Below are 15,652 nucleotides of genomic sequence, written 5' to 3'. Positions count from 1 at the left end.
CAAGGAGCTAGCTAGCCAATTGGCCTAGCCTGGCTGGTCAGATGTGCTGATCGACTGACCAAGTAGAAAGGCTAACCGGTCGGTTAGCACGATCAACACTAGTGATCGGTTAGCTGGCCAATCGGTGGACCTGCCAACTAGACAGTCAACCAAACAAAATTGACTGAATTTGAATTTTGGCTATCGGAAGGGAGCTGATGATGGAATTGATGAGAGGAGTACTATATGGTTAATTGGAATATTGTAGGGATCATTTATGAACTGAAACGTTATCATAAAAAACAAAATTCGGACGGAAAGGAGTATTTGATGGTTACTTGGAGTATTGGATGGATAACGGAGTACTGGATGGTTAATGGAGTATTGGATGGTTAACGGAGTATTAGGTGGTTAATAATGGAGTACCAGATAGTTAATAGAGTACTAGATAGTTAGTGGAGTACTAGATGGTTAATGGAGTACCGGATGACTAATGGAGTATAGGGTGGACTAGTTAGACCGACTGGTAAGAGGGATTGGTCAGATAGACTGGTCAGGTGGATTGGTCTGACGGACTGAAAAAAAATAAATGACGAGGAGATACTAAGGACCGAACATTCTCAAAAAATTTTGGCGCAAAGTGAAGGCATACTAACCTTCTTTCCACCTAGTGGTTGGTTGACCTTCATTCCACGCGGTGGTCTACTGACTTTTCTACTACCAGGTGGCATACTGACCTTCCTTCCATCCGGTGGTCGACTGACCTTCCTTCTACCCTACGATCAACTGACCTTCCTTCCACCCGGTGGTTGACTGAACTTCCTTCTATGAGGTGGTCGACCGACCTTCCTTACACTTGGTGGCATATTAACCATCCTTCCACCCAATGGTCGACTGACGTTCGTTCCACCCAATGGTCGACTGACGTTCCTTCCATGCGGTGGTTGACTAACCTTCCCACCACTCGGTGGTCGACTGACCTTCCTTCCACGCGATGGCCGACCTTCCTTCCACGCGATGGTAGACTGACTTTCTTTCCACTCGGTGGTCGATTGACTTTTTTTCCACACAGTGGTCGACTAACATTCCCACTACCCGGTGGTCGACTAGTCTTCCCATCCCTCGGTGATCGATTGACCCTCTATCTCGGTAGTCGACTAACCCCTTATCTCGGTGGTTGACTGATCCCCTCATCTCGGTGCTCGACTGCCCCCTATCTCGACGGTCGACTCATCCCCCATCTTGGTGGTCCACTGACCCTCTATCTAAAAAAAAATTTACGAATACCTTGGAGCGTTGGATGAATAATTTGGAGTACTGGACAGACAATTCACAGTATTGGAGGGGTAATCTAAGAACTGAAACATTCTCAAAAATTTTGACGGATATTAGTATTTGATAGATAATTTGAGAACTTAAACGTTCCCAAAGAATCCATCTATCCATGTTGCTGCAGGACGTACACCGTGCATCACTCGTAAATCCCCTTCTCTTCCTCTCCACATTTGTCATTAATCTCTTGTGCTTCAGTAACCAAACAAACGAGCAAATTTTGTTTGGCACCTTGAGCTTCCATATCTTGTCCCAACCCTCCTTCGGGTTGCACCTCGGAACCTGTATCGATATATTGTATGCTGAACTGACTGAGAACCTTCTTGAGCCTTCCTTCTCCCAGTAAATCCCGTTCCTTTCCATCGGGTAAGCATCCAGGTCATAATACCTGAGATCATCTGTTATTTTACCCTGAAGCAGTCTGTCCAAGAGTTGTCAGTTCCAACCTCCCCCTTGTACCCCGTAGTCAGCTACCTTCTTGTTGTACTCTCCGTTAGTTTCCCCCATGTTAATTCTCTTTATTAAACGGTGATTGTGGTAATCAAATAAAAGTCAAAGATGTATTAAGAAAAAATTAAAATAATAAGACTAAATGTGACCATGCTACAATATTCGACGATTAAAATTAAAGTGGTTTTGTATATAAAACTAGGGATTGCAATTCAACCCGCCCCTGACGGGAAAAACCGATCCCCGCCCCGACGGGGGCGGGTTCGGGGAACGGGGGCGGGGATGGGGAAAAATTCCTAATCCCCGAGGGGACGGGGACGGGGAGGGTATTCCCTGCCCCGACCCCGACCCCGATCCCCGATCCCCGCTCCTCGCCCCGTCCCCGATTCCCCGTATATTATTATATTATATTATATATTATATATTATTTATATACAAAGTATATAAGAAATTAAAAGTTAAAATCCTAGAAGTTCATTTGTTTTGTTATGTACTTATATTTGGACTTTGGACTTTGAAGGAGTTTGAAACAATTTAAAGTGTTTGGGCATTTTATGATTATGTATTTTTGTTTAAAAGTTTGAAACTTTGGATATTTATAGTAATTTTAGAGTTTGGATATTTTAATTTTATTGATTTATGTATGTTAAATTTGGACTTTGTTTAAGGATTCAATGCTTAGTTTCTTTTTTATAATATTAGTTTTTTTTTTAAATTTACATAATTTAAAAAAATTCCCGGGGGATTCCCCGTCCCCGAAAAATCCCCGCGGGGACGGGGACCCCATTCCCCGCCCCCGCCCCACCCCGTTGACATCACTATATAAAACCCATACTCCAAAGAATTGGCATCCCTAACTTAGAAAATTAAATTAGTGTAGAATCAACTTATTAGTTAAGAATAAAACAAGGTGAAGTTTTCAACTGGCTAACAGTTGAGTTAATGTTTTCAGCTTATTCTACACAAAAATGTACTCCGTAAAAGATAATTTAGTAAATAGCTGTTAGCTGATTGAGTTAGAAAGTATGATTAGTTGATAACATTAGCTGATTGTAGAAAGGTGTTTGGTAAATTAGTTGTTAGTTGTTAGTTGATAGCTGTTTGGTGTAATTTTTTTTTATCAAAAATCTAATTGAAAATGCTGCTTTGGGTTGCCTTTTGAAATTTAGTATTTTGGAGTTACAAAAATCTTATTAACCAAACACATAAATTAATTTTTTAACTAAATCAAACAACTAATAATGGTCAAATAAGTTAAAATTGACTGATAGATTATTTACCAGGCTAATATAACTTTGTGCCCTGTACGGTATATGCTGAACGGGTAATAATCAATGAATAGTCGCAGGAGCACTTTATCGGTTTTTTAGGACGTTTAGGTTGGACAGTTTGCTTTTGTTTCGTTGAAATTGGTTTTCCTTGATTTTGAAGACAACAAATGGAGTATGATTTCAAAGCAAAGTTAAACAATAAAAAGGTGCTTGGGGGCAGGAAGGATTCCATCATTTCTAGCATGCTGGAGTCACAAGCATCCTAGGGAGGGAGGGATCATCTTGCATCATATCATCAATTCCATTCTATTTCATGCTTAACACACATGCTTTAACTACACTAATTACTAGTAAAGATTGTTCATTTTATTTTAGAAAATTTTAGATTTATTTTTCTTTATCTTATAAAAAGAAAATGTCTCTTGTACTTCCACAATATTATAAACCCATTTCACACCGCATATTTGTCACCATTATAACGGTAAACTAATATTGGATTTAGGTCACTCAATCGTGCTATAGTGCACATGGGCCAAATGACACTAAAAGATTGAATCCAACTAATTAACTAGTTTAATTCATTGCCTTATAAATACATATGTTCTCTCTTATTTTATCAATGTGAGACTCTTAACAATAACCAATAATTAGTCAACTTAGGGTCACAATCCTTTACGGGCAATTTTAGTTAAATTTTTGGAATAAGGGCCAAATTGGCCACTGAACGTAACGCGAAAGTGCAATCAGGCCACCCAACCCAAAAAACGTTCAATTACATCACTCAACTGCTCAAATTCGTTCAATTTCACCAGATGGCCGGTTTCCAACCCTTGTTTCCGGTTAAGTGCTTACCTGGCCGATTACGTGGCAATTTTATACTTATGTCATTTATTTCCCTGCGGCGAGGTTGTTGCATATGCGCTTGCCTTCTCCCAGCTGGGGCCATCGTCAGCCGAGATCGAAACTAACGGCCAGCCGGAAAGAGGCTGTCGTCGCCGCCGCTGGAAGTTCCGCCATGTTTAGCCCTACCACTCCGCTATCTTGGAGCGGTGGCACCGCTTCGCCCAACGACGACGGCTTTGACGAGTCCAGCCGCCTCACTTCTTCGTCGGATCTAACATCCGCTTTCAGATCCAAGGTTTGTATCCCCTCTCCCATCTATAATCTCATCTCTCATCTCATCTCTTACATAACTTCTCAATGACTTCAATTGCTTTTCACGGCGGTTTTGGAGCCTCCTCCATAACCGTTAATCGCAACCTAGTCATCCGATTTTCCGGCTCTGACGTCGGCTTCACGAAGAACTGATCTGATGTTCTTCCCCATTTAGGTTAAACAAGACACCCTTCCAAAACCTCCAAATCTCTGGTTTTCAAGTCCGCAGTTTTTGTTTTTCGTCAACTGAACAGTCTATTTTCAACTATGCGAGTGGTCGTCCAATTGCTGACACGGTGGAATGTTTAGACAAAGGAAATAAATGACATAAGTATAAAATTGCTACGTAATCGGCCAGGTAAGCATTTAACCGGAAACAAGGGTTGGAAACCGTCCATCTGGTGAAATTGAACGAATTTGAGCTGTTGAGTGATGTAATTGAACGTTTTTTGGGTTGGGTGGCCTGATTGCACTTTCGCGTTAGGTTCAATGGCCAATTTGGCCCTTATTCCTAAATTTTTTTTTTGAAAACCAACCAAATATTCATATATTAAATCAAAGATGCAATAGAGTCGGGCGGGATAGAATCCCAGAATAAAGCTTTAGCCTGAGTAAAAGCCAACGAAGCAAGCGAGTGAGCGGCTAGATTCGCAGATCTAGGAACCGACCTCACTGAACAATGATCAAAAGATGACATTATCGCCTTAGAGGGATCAACAGAAAAAGCAACATATGAGTAAAGACCCCTAAACTGATTTACCTCCGTATGGATCATTTCCTGACTAGGTCAATGTTAAGTTTATCTCGTGCACACCCTCGTCATGAAAAAGGTCAATATAACATGAAATAAAATAGAATTACATCTAGTAATTTTTTTAAAAATAAATTTATTTAAGTTTCTTGATTAAAAAATTGTGATAATTCATGCTCAAACTTTTGAGCCCCACTGCCCTTCAAAGAAAACCCATATGCCAAGGGCAACATCAATACAAGTACATTAACAAGAGCTTACCAAAAAAAAAAAACAAGAGCTTACCAGAGTTTGTTTCTTTCCACCACATTATCACTTATGGTGGAAGCTTCTTTTACCAATTACCACCACCCCTTTCTTTCTTACTTTCTTTCTTTCTTTTATTTTATTAAAATATATATACAAATATTTTCTAGCTTAAGCCAGAGTAATCTTAACGTTCAGTCCTCCACCACAAGATCACTAAATAATATAAATTTGAGTTACTAAATGATATAAATTCGAATCACATGAGCAACCTTTCAATCAGTCATCCGCCTTGCTATGCGCACAATGAATCTAACTCATACCCTACTCCAGCATAGGAAGCCCATCTCCAGAAATTGAAAAATTCAACTTTAAAATGTTTAAAGTGAAGTTTGAACCCTACCCTATCACCTCTAATCATAACTTGACGTAAGATGATCAATTGAGTTTGTTGCATTTTTAGTCCCACGACTATAGTGCCACTTGCAGGATTGGTCTACGACTTTTAAACTTTGAAATTTTGGTCCAGGACTATTATTTTTGTTGCCAAAATGGTCCTTCCAGTGCCGGAAAATAAAAACCGGCGGATTTTCCGGCAATTTTTTGCCGAAAAAAGTTGGCATATTTTCTGTCAATTTCTTGCCGGAAAAAAAATTCCTCTTTCAAGTAGAATTAAAATTGACATTTCTAAAAAATTAATTTAGTTTACTTTTTATTCAAAATTGACATTTCTAAAAATTTTCCTTTGTGTTGGCAGATGTTACTATTGGGCAAAATTATTCAAATATTATTTTTACATTTTAGTTTAAATTTAATCTTAATAATATTATTTTTTGTTGATCTTGAATTTGTATTAATAATTTTGAATTTGTACTTAATTGGCTAAAAAGTAAATATAATTTAAATTTAAACGAAAAAGTAAAAATAATTTTGAATTTGTATTAATGTTACTAAGATTAACTTGGCCACGTATGCTTTTAGAAATGAATTAGTTTTAACTTTAATTAGTTTACCAAAATAAAAAATAATTAAATTGACTACATATGTTTTTAGAAATGAATTTGTTTTAACTTAAATTAATTGTTTAGAAATGTCAATTCTAATCCTATTTGAAAGGAGAATTTTTTTCTGGCGAGAAATTGACGGAAAATATGTCGATTTTTTTTCCGATAAAAAATTGCCAGAAAATCCGCCGGTTTTTGTTTTCCGGCGCTGGAAGGACCATTTTTGCAACAAAAACAATAATCATGGACCAAAATTACAAAGTTTGAAAGTCGTAGACCAATCCTACGAGTGCCAATATAATCGTGGGATTAAAAATGTAAAAAACTCATGGTCAATTAGTATGCTAGCATTGGGAGCAACAACACCCCTTTCTTTCTCTTTCCCTGTGTCACACTATAATAAGCCTTCCTCTTCAGTCTTCACCTAACGACAACAATGAACATGATTGCTTTACAGTCCGTAGCCCATAATTGCTGGCCCTTCTCCTTCATCAATGGCTTTAATGACGACATCCAACACTGTCAAACTCACAACGTCTATTTTACTCCTTCACTTTCATCTTCAATTCCATAAAGAAAACAACCCAATATTTTATACATTAATTAAATAAAGGAAAAATATTTCCCCGGCCTGAAATCTCTTTTATTGGCTAGCTAGATTCATGCTGCTGGTTCTCACTTCCTCATCAGTCACCCAATACACTTCACTTGGCTCTTATCCCATACTGCTACTCATCACATTGGTGTTAGATTTAGCTTTCCTGCTTTAATGGACTTCCACTCGCGTTTATGTCTCTGGCTCCTGTCTTTTGCAGTGTTTATCCAATTTGCCTTGGGTGGTCAAGAAGGTATGTATGTTTGTAAAGCTTCTGTCTTTATTTGCCATTTGTAGCGGAAATGTTGATCGAATTTTGTTGGGCGGAGGCCGATAAATGGCCAAGTTCATCAATTAGTAATTAAGAAATTGTTGGGTTCGACAAAAGTGGATGAATGGTCAAACCAAGGTGATTAGGAGATTGATCCGTCAAAGTCGGTGAAGGGTCAAATTCAGGTGATTAAAAAATTAATGGGCTAAGGTCTTAAAAGACTAAATTTAGGTGACCAGGAGATTGATAGGCCAATGTCAAATTTAGGTGACTATGAAATTGATAGGAAACCCTGAAAGACCAAACTCAAGTGACTAGGAGATTGATAGGCGGAGATTAGTGAAGTGCCAAACCCAGATGACTAGGAGAGTTTTGAGCGGAGACAAGTGAAAGGCTAAATCCCGTACTTATCTCTTGAAAATGTGATAGGGTGCTATAAGAAAATAAAACTAGGCATAGGTTAATAACTATAACTTTTGATAGGGCGGTAAAGACTTGATCCTAACAAATTTCTTGTAATTGAGACAGGATTCTTGAGCTTGTCATGTGGTGGGAGTATCAGTTACGTGGATTCCTTAAACATTTCATGGATACCAGACGGAGCTTATGTTTCCAGTGGCAACACAACAACTGTTGATTTCGTCCGAGATGGTTCCTCGTCGTCATCGACAATCCCTGTCCGGTTCTTTCCCAATTCCGAGGCAAGAAAGTGCTACAGATTGCCTGTGGCTAATAACGTGTCTTCCTTGGTGCTTGTTAGGGCTGGGTTTGTGTACAAGAACTACGACGGGCTTAACACGCCCCCTGCATTCTCTGTTTCTCTTGGGAGAGCTATCACTACCAGTGTTAACCTTGCAGATGCTGATCCATGGATTGAAGAATTCCTGTGGCAAGTTGATAAGGACATCCTCCCTGTATGCTTTCACTCTTTTCCTCACAGTGGATTCCCTGTCATTTCTTCTCTTGAACTTCGGCCGCTCCCACAAGGAGCTTATGCTGCTGGTCTCGGAGATTCTCCCAACAAGTTGCTCAGGAAAACTTATCGCATCAATTGTGGTTATAATGCAGCACTAAGGTATGAATTGAATTCTCACTCTTGTGTCTTCATCAATTCTCATACAAGATATTATTGTGCTTTTTAAACTTTGGATCTTAATATCAAAAGCCTACTTCTATGACAAAAGTTAGTAAATGTGTAAGTTTATTTCCTTAATATACTGCTATATTTTTGAGAGGCTAGTGCTGGACTTGATCCTTCATCGGCGTTGCCAAACAATTCCCCTCCTTCTAGTACCCGCCAATTTACAATTTCAGCATAGTGATATGCTCTTGATCCTAATAAGTGCTATTTGAGTGAGATCACATATTCGAGTCCTAGCAAGTACAGTTAAGACGGGGAGAGAGGGGAAATTATTGGACGGAGGCCTGTGAAAGGCCAAATCCAGCAATTAGTGACTAAGGGATTATTGGGCGGAGATTGGTGAAGAGTTAAGTCCAACAATTGGTGGCTAGGGAATTATTAGGAAGGGGCTGGTGAAGGGCCAAGTCTAACAATTGGTGGCTAGTGGATTGTTGGGCGGAGGCCGGTGAAGGGCCAAATCCAGCAATTGGTGGCTAAGGGATTGTTGGGAGGAGGCTAGGGCTAAATCCAACACTCTCTCTTGAATATGTGATGGCAAAATAAAGTTGTCTTCACTATGAGTTGTAACTTTTGGCGTAGTGGTAAGTATTTGATCCTAACATATCTCTTTTGAACTTGTATATGTATATGTACTAGGTATCCGGTTGATGAGTTTGATAGAATTTGGGATGCGGATGAGGATTTTAGTCCATTTCATGTGTCATCTGGTGTTGATGTTCAAAGCAACTTTAACAATATGTCTGTTGTGATTGAGAGACCTCCTCCAGCTGTTCTTGAGACGGCGAGGGTGTTGGCAAGGTGGAGAGACATGACTTACACCTTCCCACTTGATCATCACCTGGGGCTGCAGGGAGACTACTATGTTGTCCTATACTTTGCAGGCATTCTCCCGGTGCCCCCTACGTTCGATGTGTTGATCAATGGGGATGTTTTCCAGTCAAATTACACGGTGAGCCGATGGGAAGTCGCCAGTCTTGCCTTTACATTGAGAGGCACTAAGAGCTTGAATGTTACCTTGAAGACTATCAGCTACTACCCTTTGCTCAATGCCCTCGAGGTTTATGAGATCCTAGACATTCCCTGGGAAACTTCTTCAACCACTGGTTTGATACATTCTTAATTTTCATTCCCTCCCTCCTAACTACATGCTAATCTATATATATATCCTAAAACAGACATTATATATTATGCTGATTCGGGGTTGTATTGTCTCTTCGATCTCCAGTTTCAGCCCTTGAGGTTATTCAGCAGTCCACTGGTTTAGATCTTGGGTGGGAAGATGATCCATGCTCCCCAATAACATGGGATCACTTGGAATGTGAAGGAAATCTAGTTACCTCATTGTTAGTGAAGACGCTTTTTGCAATTTTCTAGCTTGTCAAAATCCATCCATCCCTTAGCTTGATACTAATTAATTAATTTTCAATCTTGTGTAGAGAGCTTTCTGATATTGACTTGAGGTCAATAGGTCCAACATTTAGTGATCTGCTGGATCTCAAATCCCTGTAAGCTAGAGATCGATCGAATTACTTTACTATATACATCTTCGAAATTAGAATGACAATATAGTGATGTCTGGCTTGGGCTAACAATTGCATTATATTATATTTGTGTAGAGATCTGCATAACACTTCACTCACTGGGGAAATACAAAACCTTGGTGGCCTGCAGTATCTTAAGAAGCTGTAAGTTAACTTGCCCTTAATTGCCTAAACAAACAATCATTCCTCACCAGATATATAAGCTAGCTATTGTCGTAAAGATTCTTAATTGCACAATGTTATTATATTGCAGGAACCTAAGCTTCAATCAACTAACGGCTTTTGGTTCCGAGTTGGAAGACTTGGTAAACCTTCAAGTTTTGTAAGCCCATCCAGCCACTGTTCTTTCACTGAAAATTGAATATAATTATTATTTCTCCAACACCAAAATGCATGGTGATAACTTATATAGGTGTTTCAATTCTCAATGAAGGGACTTGCAGAACAATAGTTTGCAGGGAATAGTACCTGATAACTTGGGAGAGTTGAAGGACCTTCATTTACTGTATGTTTGTGTGAAATCCCATATATATTTCCCACTCAATAATTTGAAGTTTAGTTTGTTCTGACTTTTGAAACATGCATTATCCAGGAACCTGGAAAACAATAAGCTTCAAGGCCCTCTGCCCAGATCTTTGAACAGAGAGAGTTTGAAAATCCGGTATGCATTGCATGGAACTGATCTGAATGCCCTCCCGCCTGCATTTATATATTTCTTGTATTCTTCTTCAATTCCTTAAATTAATTTGTTGGGCGGGCGCAGAGCATCAGGAAATCTTTGCCTTTCCTTCTCAACAACTTTCTGCAATGACTTCTCAATCAATCCTTCAATAGAGACACCACAAGTCACAGTCCTGGCCCCTAAGAAGCACAAAGCTGGCAAAAACAAGTTACCGCTTATAATTGGAGCAGTTGGAGGAAGTGTTCTTTCGCTTTCCCTCGTTTTACTTGCAGTGTTCTTGTACCTGAGACACAAGGAAAGAGCTCGAGATCCCGCATATGCATCCAGTACGTATGAACCCTCTGATGCATGCGTGCATTAGTTAGTTAGATCAGAGTGGAGGTTTTAATTTTAATGAATGAATGAATGAATTTCAGGAGGAGGTGGAATAGATATGAAGAATTGGAGTAGTGGTGCAAAAGTGTTTTCATATAAAGAAATCAAGACGGCAACTAACAATTTCAAAGAAGTGATAGGGCGGGGTAGCTTTGGATCAGTTTATCTTGGGAAACTTCCTGACGGTAAACAAGTTGCTGTTAAAGTGCGGTTTGATAAAACTCAGCTTGGGGCTGATTCTTTCATCAATGAGGTACCTCTGTTAGCTTAGTTATCCTAGCTTAGCTTAGCTTGTTGAGTTGCAGAAACATATTATCCTTATTCTTACTCCCAACACCGGGGGATCGGAGTCCGTCTTGGACTTGGCCCTGCCTCTTAACTCTAATACGATTTATTAGAATCAAGCGTTTACCACTGCGCCAAAAGCTATAGCTAGTAGCGAATTGACGCAACTTTATTTCCTTATACACCGTCATTACATTTTCGAGAGGGAGAGTGCTGGGTTTGGCCCTAAACTGTTATTCGCCCAAAAATCCCCTAACTATCAATTGATGGACTTGGCCCGACCTCCGCCCAACACATATAGATATTTAGTTCAGTTTCAATTTTATGATCTTGGTCGTAATTATTCAATTATATTCCTGGCCTGGCTTGGCTTGGCTTGGCTATTCTGGTGTATAGGTGTGTCTTCTGTCACAAATTCGCCACCAAAATCTTGTATCTCTAGAAGGATTCTGCCAGGAGTCGAAGCAGCAAATTCTAGTATACGAGTATTTGCCAGGAGGATCACTGGCGGATAACCTTTATGGTGGGCTACTTTTACATTTTTCCACCACACCTTCAACTGCTTCGATCTTCTTCTGTTTTTTCATCCAACTTCACTATTTTTTAACTTCAGGTGCGAATAGTAAAAAACTGACATTGAGCTGGGTGCGCAGACTGAAAATAGCTATAGATGCTGCTAAGGGTATTATATTCATTTTCCAAGTTTACAAATTAATTAAATTTGAAGGTTTAATTTCTAGTTTGTAGTTACATATATATCCATCAGGTTTGGATTACTTACATAATGGGAGTGAGCCGCGCATCATACACCGCGATGTGAAGTGCAGCAATATACTTCTGGACATGGATATGAATGCTAAGGTGTCTGACTTTGGGCTGTGCAAACAGATCACTCAGGCTGATGCAACTCATGTCACCACTGTTGTCAAAGGCACTGCAGGCTATCTTGATCCCGAGTAAGTCGTTTCGACCTATATGTTATTTTATTTTGTTTCCATCTCACTACGCTAAAAGTTATAGTTAATAGTGAAGACGCAACTTTATTTCCTTATACCGCTACACATTTTCAAGAGTACAGTCAAGGTGCCCTTTACCGGCCTCCGCCCGACAATATTTATATTATATATTCACTCACCAATTTAATTACATATATCAGGTACTACTCTACGCGCCAACTTACTGAGAAAAGTGACGTCTACAGCTTTGGAGTCGTCCTTCTAGAGCTCATATGCGGGCGCGAACCACTGGATCACTCTGGCACTCCTGATTCTTTTAACTTGGTGTTATGGGTACATGCATAAACATAAATTCTAGCCTGTTTGTTTGTTTCATTAATCTCAACTAGCTTTACTGCATGCATGCATGTGCTTAATTAGATAGACTTGTGTTAGGATCAAATACTTACTACTATGCCAAAAGCTATAGCTAATAGCGAAGGTGTAACTCTATTTCATTATAGAATACTATTCTATTTTTAAGAGGTCTGACTCTTGATACCATTGTTAGGATCAAGCACTTACCATTATGGCAAAAGCTATAGGTAGTAGCGAAGGCCCAACTTTATTTCCTTATAAATCGCCGGTAAGTTTTACCATTTGTACACTAGGTGGGACGGGCTAAAAAAATCCGCTCTTTGACAGGTCTGTGTTTTTGAAACCTACCCTTATTTAAGTAGGGGGCGGGTGAGTCGACCCGACAGGCAAAACTCATTTTGACGGAGTCAATTCCTATCACATTTTCAAGAGGCAGGGTGCTAGACTTGACCCTTCACCAGCCTTCGCTCAACAATTCCCTAGCCACCAATTGCCGGATTTAACCCTTTACCGGCTTCGCTCAACAAGTTGTTTGGTAGTGATCGATTTTAATTTTGGTTTTCAGGCGAAGCCATACTTGCAAGCAGGTGCTTTTGAGATAGTGGATGAGAGCATAAAGGGAAGTTATGACGAAGAGAGCATGAGAAGGGCAGCTTTGATAGCTTCAACATCTGTTGAGAGGGATGCATTGAGAAGGCCAAATATTGCACAAGTCTTAGCTGAGCTCAAAGAAGCCTACAGCATCCAACTCGCTTATCTTGCCTCTGCTGGACTTGCCAATTGATATATATGTACTCCTATATATATGCACTGTACTTGTCATATAATCAAACTCATATATAATTTACATATCAAATCTACACCTACTATACATATGCTGAGTAAAAAGCTAGCTTTTTGATGAGTAAATAATTTATTCAGTTAATATATATATATAGGGGCTGGATCCTATGAGATCAACCTATTAGATCAGGAGATTTCATCTCAACCATTCATAAATTTGCAATGAATGGTTAAGATTGATATTTTTTATATTAAAATATAGATTATATTAGGACAAAATTAATTGGAAAGGATAAAATTGTAATTTGATTATGATCTTTTATAATGGAAATAAATGAAATGTAATAATTTTCATATATTAAGGAATGCTAATCATGGTAACACATAATATATTTTTGTATTTTTTGTGTTATGATAACAAAAATCGTGAGGAAAAAGAGAAGAAAGGATATCAATCGCACAAAGTTTTGTTTATGGCAAACAACATTGCCGATAAGTATGTTCTGAACTTTTAATTTCTCTTTAGTTCGTAGGTGTGTGCGATAATGACATTAGGTGTGTGCATAAATCTGTGCTTTTTTTTTTCCAACTAGTATGTTTTTTTTTATATTATTATTACGAAGTACGTCCAAATTTCTATGAAAGCGAAATAAATGAGTTTCACATGTTGTGTGTATTGCCACATTTTTTTTTTCTTTTTGTTGATATTTATATGTGTGTGCAGAAAAGGGTTTGGAACGTTTTGATTAGAGCGATTTTTTAAATTTGTTATGATTTTCGTAGGTGTGTGCGATAGTGATGATGAGCGTGTGCGTAAATTTAAGTAATGTGTGTGTATGTGATGTTGGGCGTGTGCAAAAGACTTAATTTATAATAGTTAGACGTGTTTGTAGTTTTTTTTTTTTGGTTAGAAGTTGCGACGTTCATGGAGTTAGCGTATGCAAACCCCCTCCCTCCCTCCCCTTTGTTTTTTTGGAAGTTGTGATAATTTAACCTCGCACAGACCAAGTACGTTTAATTTAATAAATCATAGGTGATAGAGTCAAATACGAATATACGGAGTAAATATACTGTATTTATATTAAAGCGGGTACAAGTAGGAATACCCTATACGAAACCGGTCTACGTAACAGTGGGTCAGAGGTTCTCGGTCTCTTTAACTATTCAATTTGGGAAAACAGCCAAAAGTCCCCCTAGCCGTAATTTGGGAAAACAGCCAAAAGTCCCCCTAGCCGTAATAAATGCGCCTTTTATAGGGGGTCTCGGAGTGGATTCCGGCCTGGCGGCATGTGATACGCGTGTCAAACATGCACCGGTCAATGCGTCGGCCCAATCCAACCACAGTTAAGTGCCTAGCTTTAGGAGGTTCTTGGTTCGAATCCCCAAGGGACCCGCAACGAGGTCGGGGCATGACACTGACCGGTCATCGATGACCCGGGAAAAAGGTTCTGGAGGGGACAAGCTACGAGTCCTACGTAGAGAATAGACCGGGAGGTCGGTAATGGTAGATCGGGATTTTATCCCTATCAATAGGGATTGAACTTTGTTTAATAATAATTTAATAAACCGTACTCCTTTATATTTTTTGCATCTTGATTAAAACTTTTTTGAATTTCATAAATATGTTTGCATTATTTTACCCGTTTAACTATTAACAAGTCTCATACTACATGCGTGTGCATAGGCTAGGGAAGTTGTGCGCATTTCGCTGAACGTAACCAAGTACAGAGTTTGATTTATTATTGTGTGGGTGCATATGACGTTAGTTTCAACATAAACTAAAGTTAATAAATAATTATGTGTGATAATGTGTTTGCATTTACTCAGACAGTTGGGCACAGAGTTCTGAGCATTATTATACCCGATTATTTGTTAACATGGCTCCTACTACATACATGTGCATACGCTAATGAAGCTGTGTGCGTTTCACTAAACGTAAACGAATACAGAGTTTGGTTTATTTTTGTCTGGGTGCATATGACGTTTGTTATAAGAGAAACTAATATTATAAATAAATTAAGAAAATGGACTATTACCACCCTACTAACCAACATTCTATAGGCAGTGTTCATTGGAAGTGTGTGCATGTGTAGTAAACAGAGTAAATCAAAGAAGTGTAATTATGGTGCATGTGCAACGTCGGTAGTAGATGTGTGCGTTAATCTGATCGAGACTACTAGTACAAAGATGGGGAGATAAGTTTATAACCGAGCTTAATAAATAACCATGTATTCAATAGTTGTGGTTTTTTGTTCTCAACATGTTATTGTGTGCATAACACGTTGCTGGTGAGTGCATTTCCACTCAGTAAGCAGTGTAATTACCACGCGTGAGCGACTTCAGTGTTATATGTGTGCATTATTTTAAACACGAACACAAGTTGAGAATTTGTGAGTCATTTCACGAATACGAACACAATTGTGCGTTAGCATACAACGTAGCTAATTCAACGACAAAGTTAATAAATAAACCAATAAA

At 39.0% G+C, this 15,652-nt stretch overlaps 1 protein-coding gene across 2 annotated transcripts; it reads left to right on the top strand.

The window, feature by feature from the left end:
• Window positions 1-6,621: 6,621 nt before the first annotated feature.
• Window positions 6,622-13,300, top strand: LOC116026149 (probable LRR receptor-like serine/threonine-protein kinase At5g48740). Of its 2 annotated transcripts, XM_031267605.1 has the most exons (17): window positions 6,622-7,036; window positions 7,583-8,129; window positions 8,832-9,298; window positions 9,421-9,538; window positions 9,632-9,700; window positions 9,812-9,880; window positions 9,990-10,058; window positions 10,170-10,241; window positions 10,329-10,397; window positions 10,500-10,744; window positions 10,835-11,046; window positions 11,475-11,601; window positions 11,692-11,760; window positions 11,845-12,034; window positions 12,235-12,367; window positions 12,585-12,659; window positions 12,957-13,300. In XM_031267605.1, the coding sequence occupies exons 1-17, from the start codon at window positions 6,958-6,960 to the stop codon at window positions 13,173-13,175; spliced, it is 2,829 nt and encodes a 942-aa protein (XP_031123465.1). In that variant the 5' UTR covers window positions 6,622-6,957; the 3' UTR covers window positions 13,176-13,300. The 2 variants fall into 2 exon arrangements, with proteins under 2 accessions (XP_031123465.1, XP_031123466.1); XM_031267606.1 differs by lacking the exon at window positions 12,585-12,659 and having other exon boundaries at window positions 6,626-7,036.
• Window positions 13,301-15,652: the final 2,352 nt, after the last annotated feature.

This window comes from Ipomoea triloba, chromosome 7, assembly GCF_003576645.1.
Source record: "Ipomoea triloba cultivar NCNSP0323 chromosome 7, ASM357664v1".
In the NCBI taxonomy this organism is placed as follows: Eukaryota; Viridiplantae; Streptophyta; class Magnoliopsida; order Solanales; family Convolvulaceae; genus Ipomoea; species Ipomoea triloba.
This window is presented reverse-complemented; position numbering and strand designations above follow the sequence as displayed.

Excerpts from the sequence above, each read along its gene's own strand:
- LOC116026149 (XM_031267605.1), top strand. The coding sequence starts at position 6,958 with ATGGACTTCCACTCGCGTTTATGTCTCTGGCTCCTGTCTTTTGCAGTG. Across the intron at positions 10,745-10,834 it reads AGATCCCGCATATGCATCCA|GAGGAGGTGGAATAGATATG; the intron begins GTACGTATGAAC and ends AATGAATTTCAG. Across the intron at positions 12,660-12,956 it reads TATTTCCTTATAAATCGCCG|GCGAAGCCATACTTGCAAGC; the intron begins GTAAGTTTTACC and ends TTTGGTTTTCAG.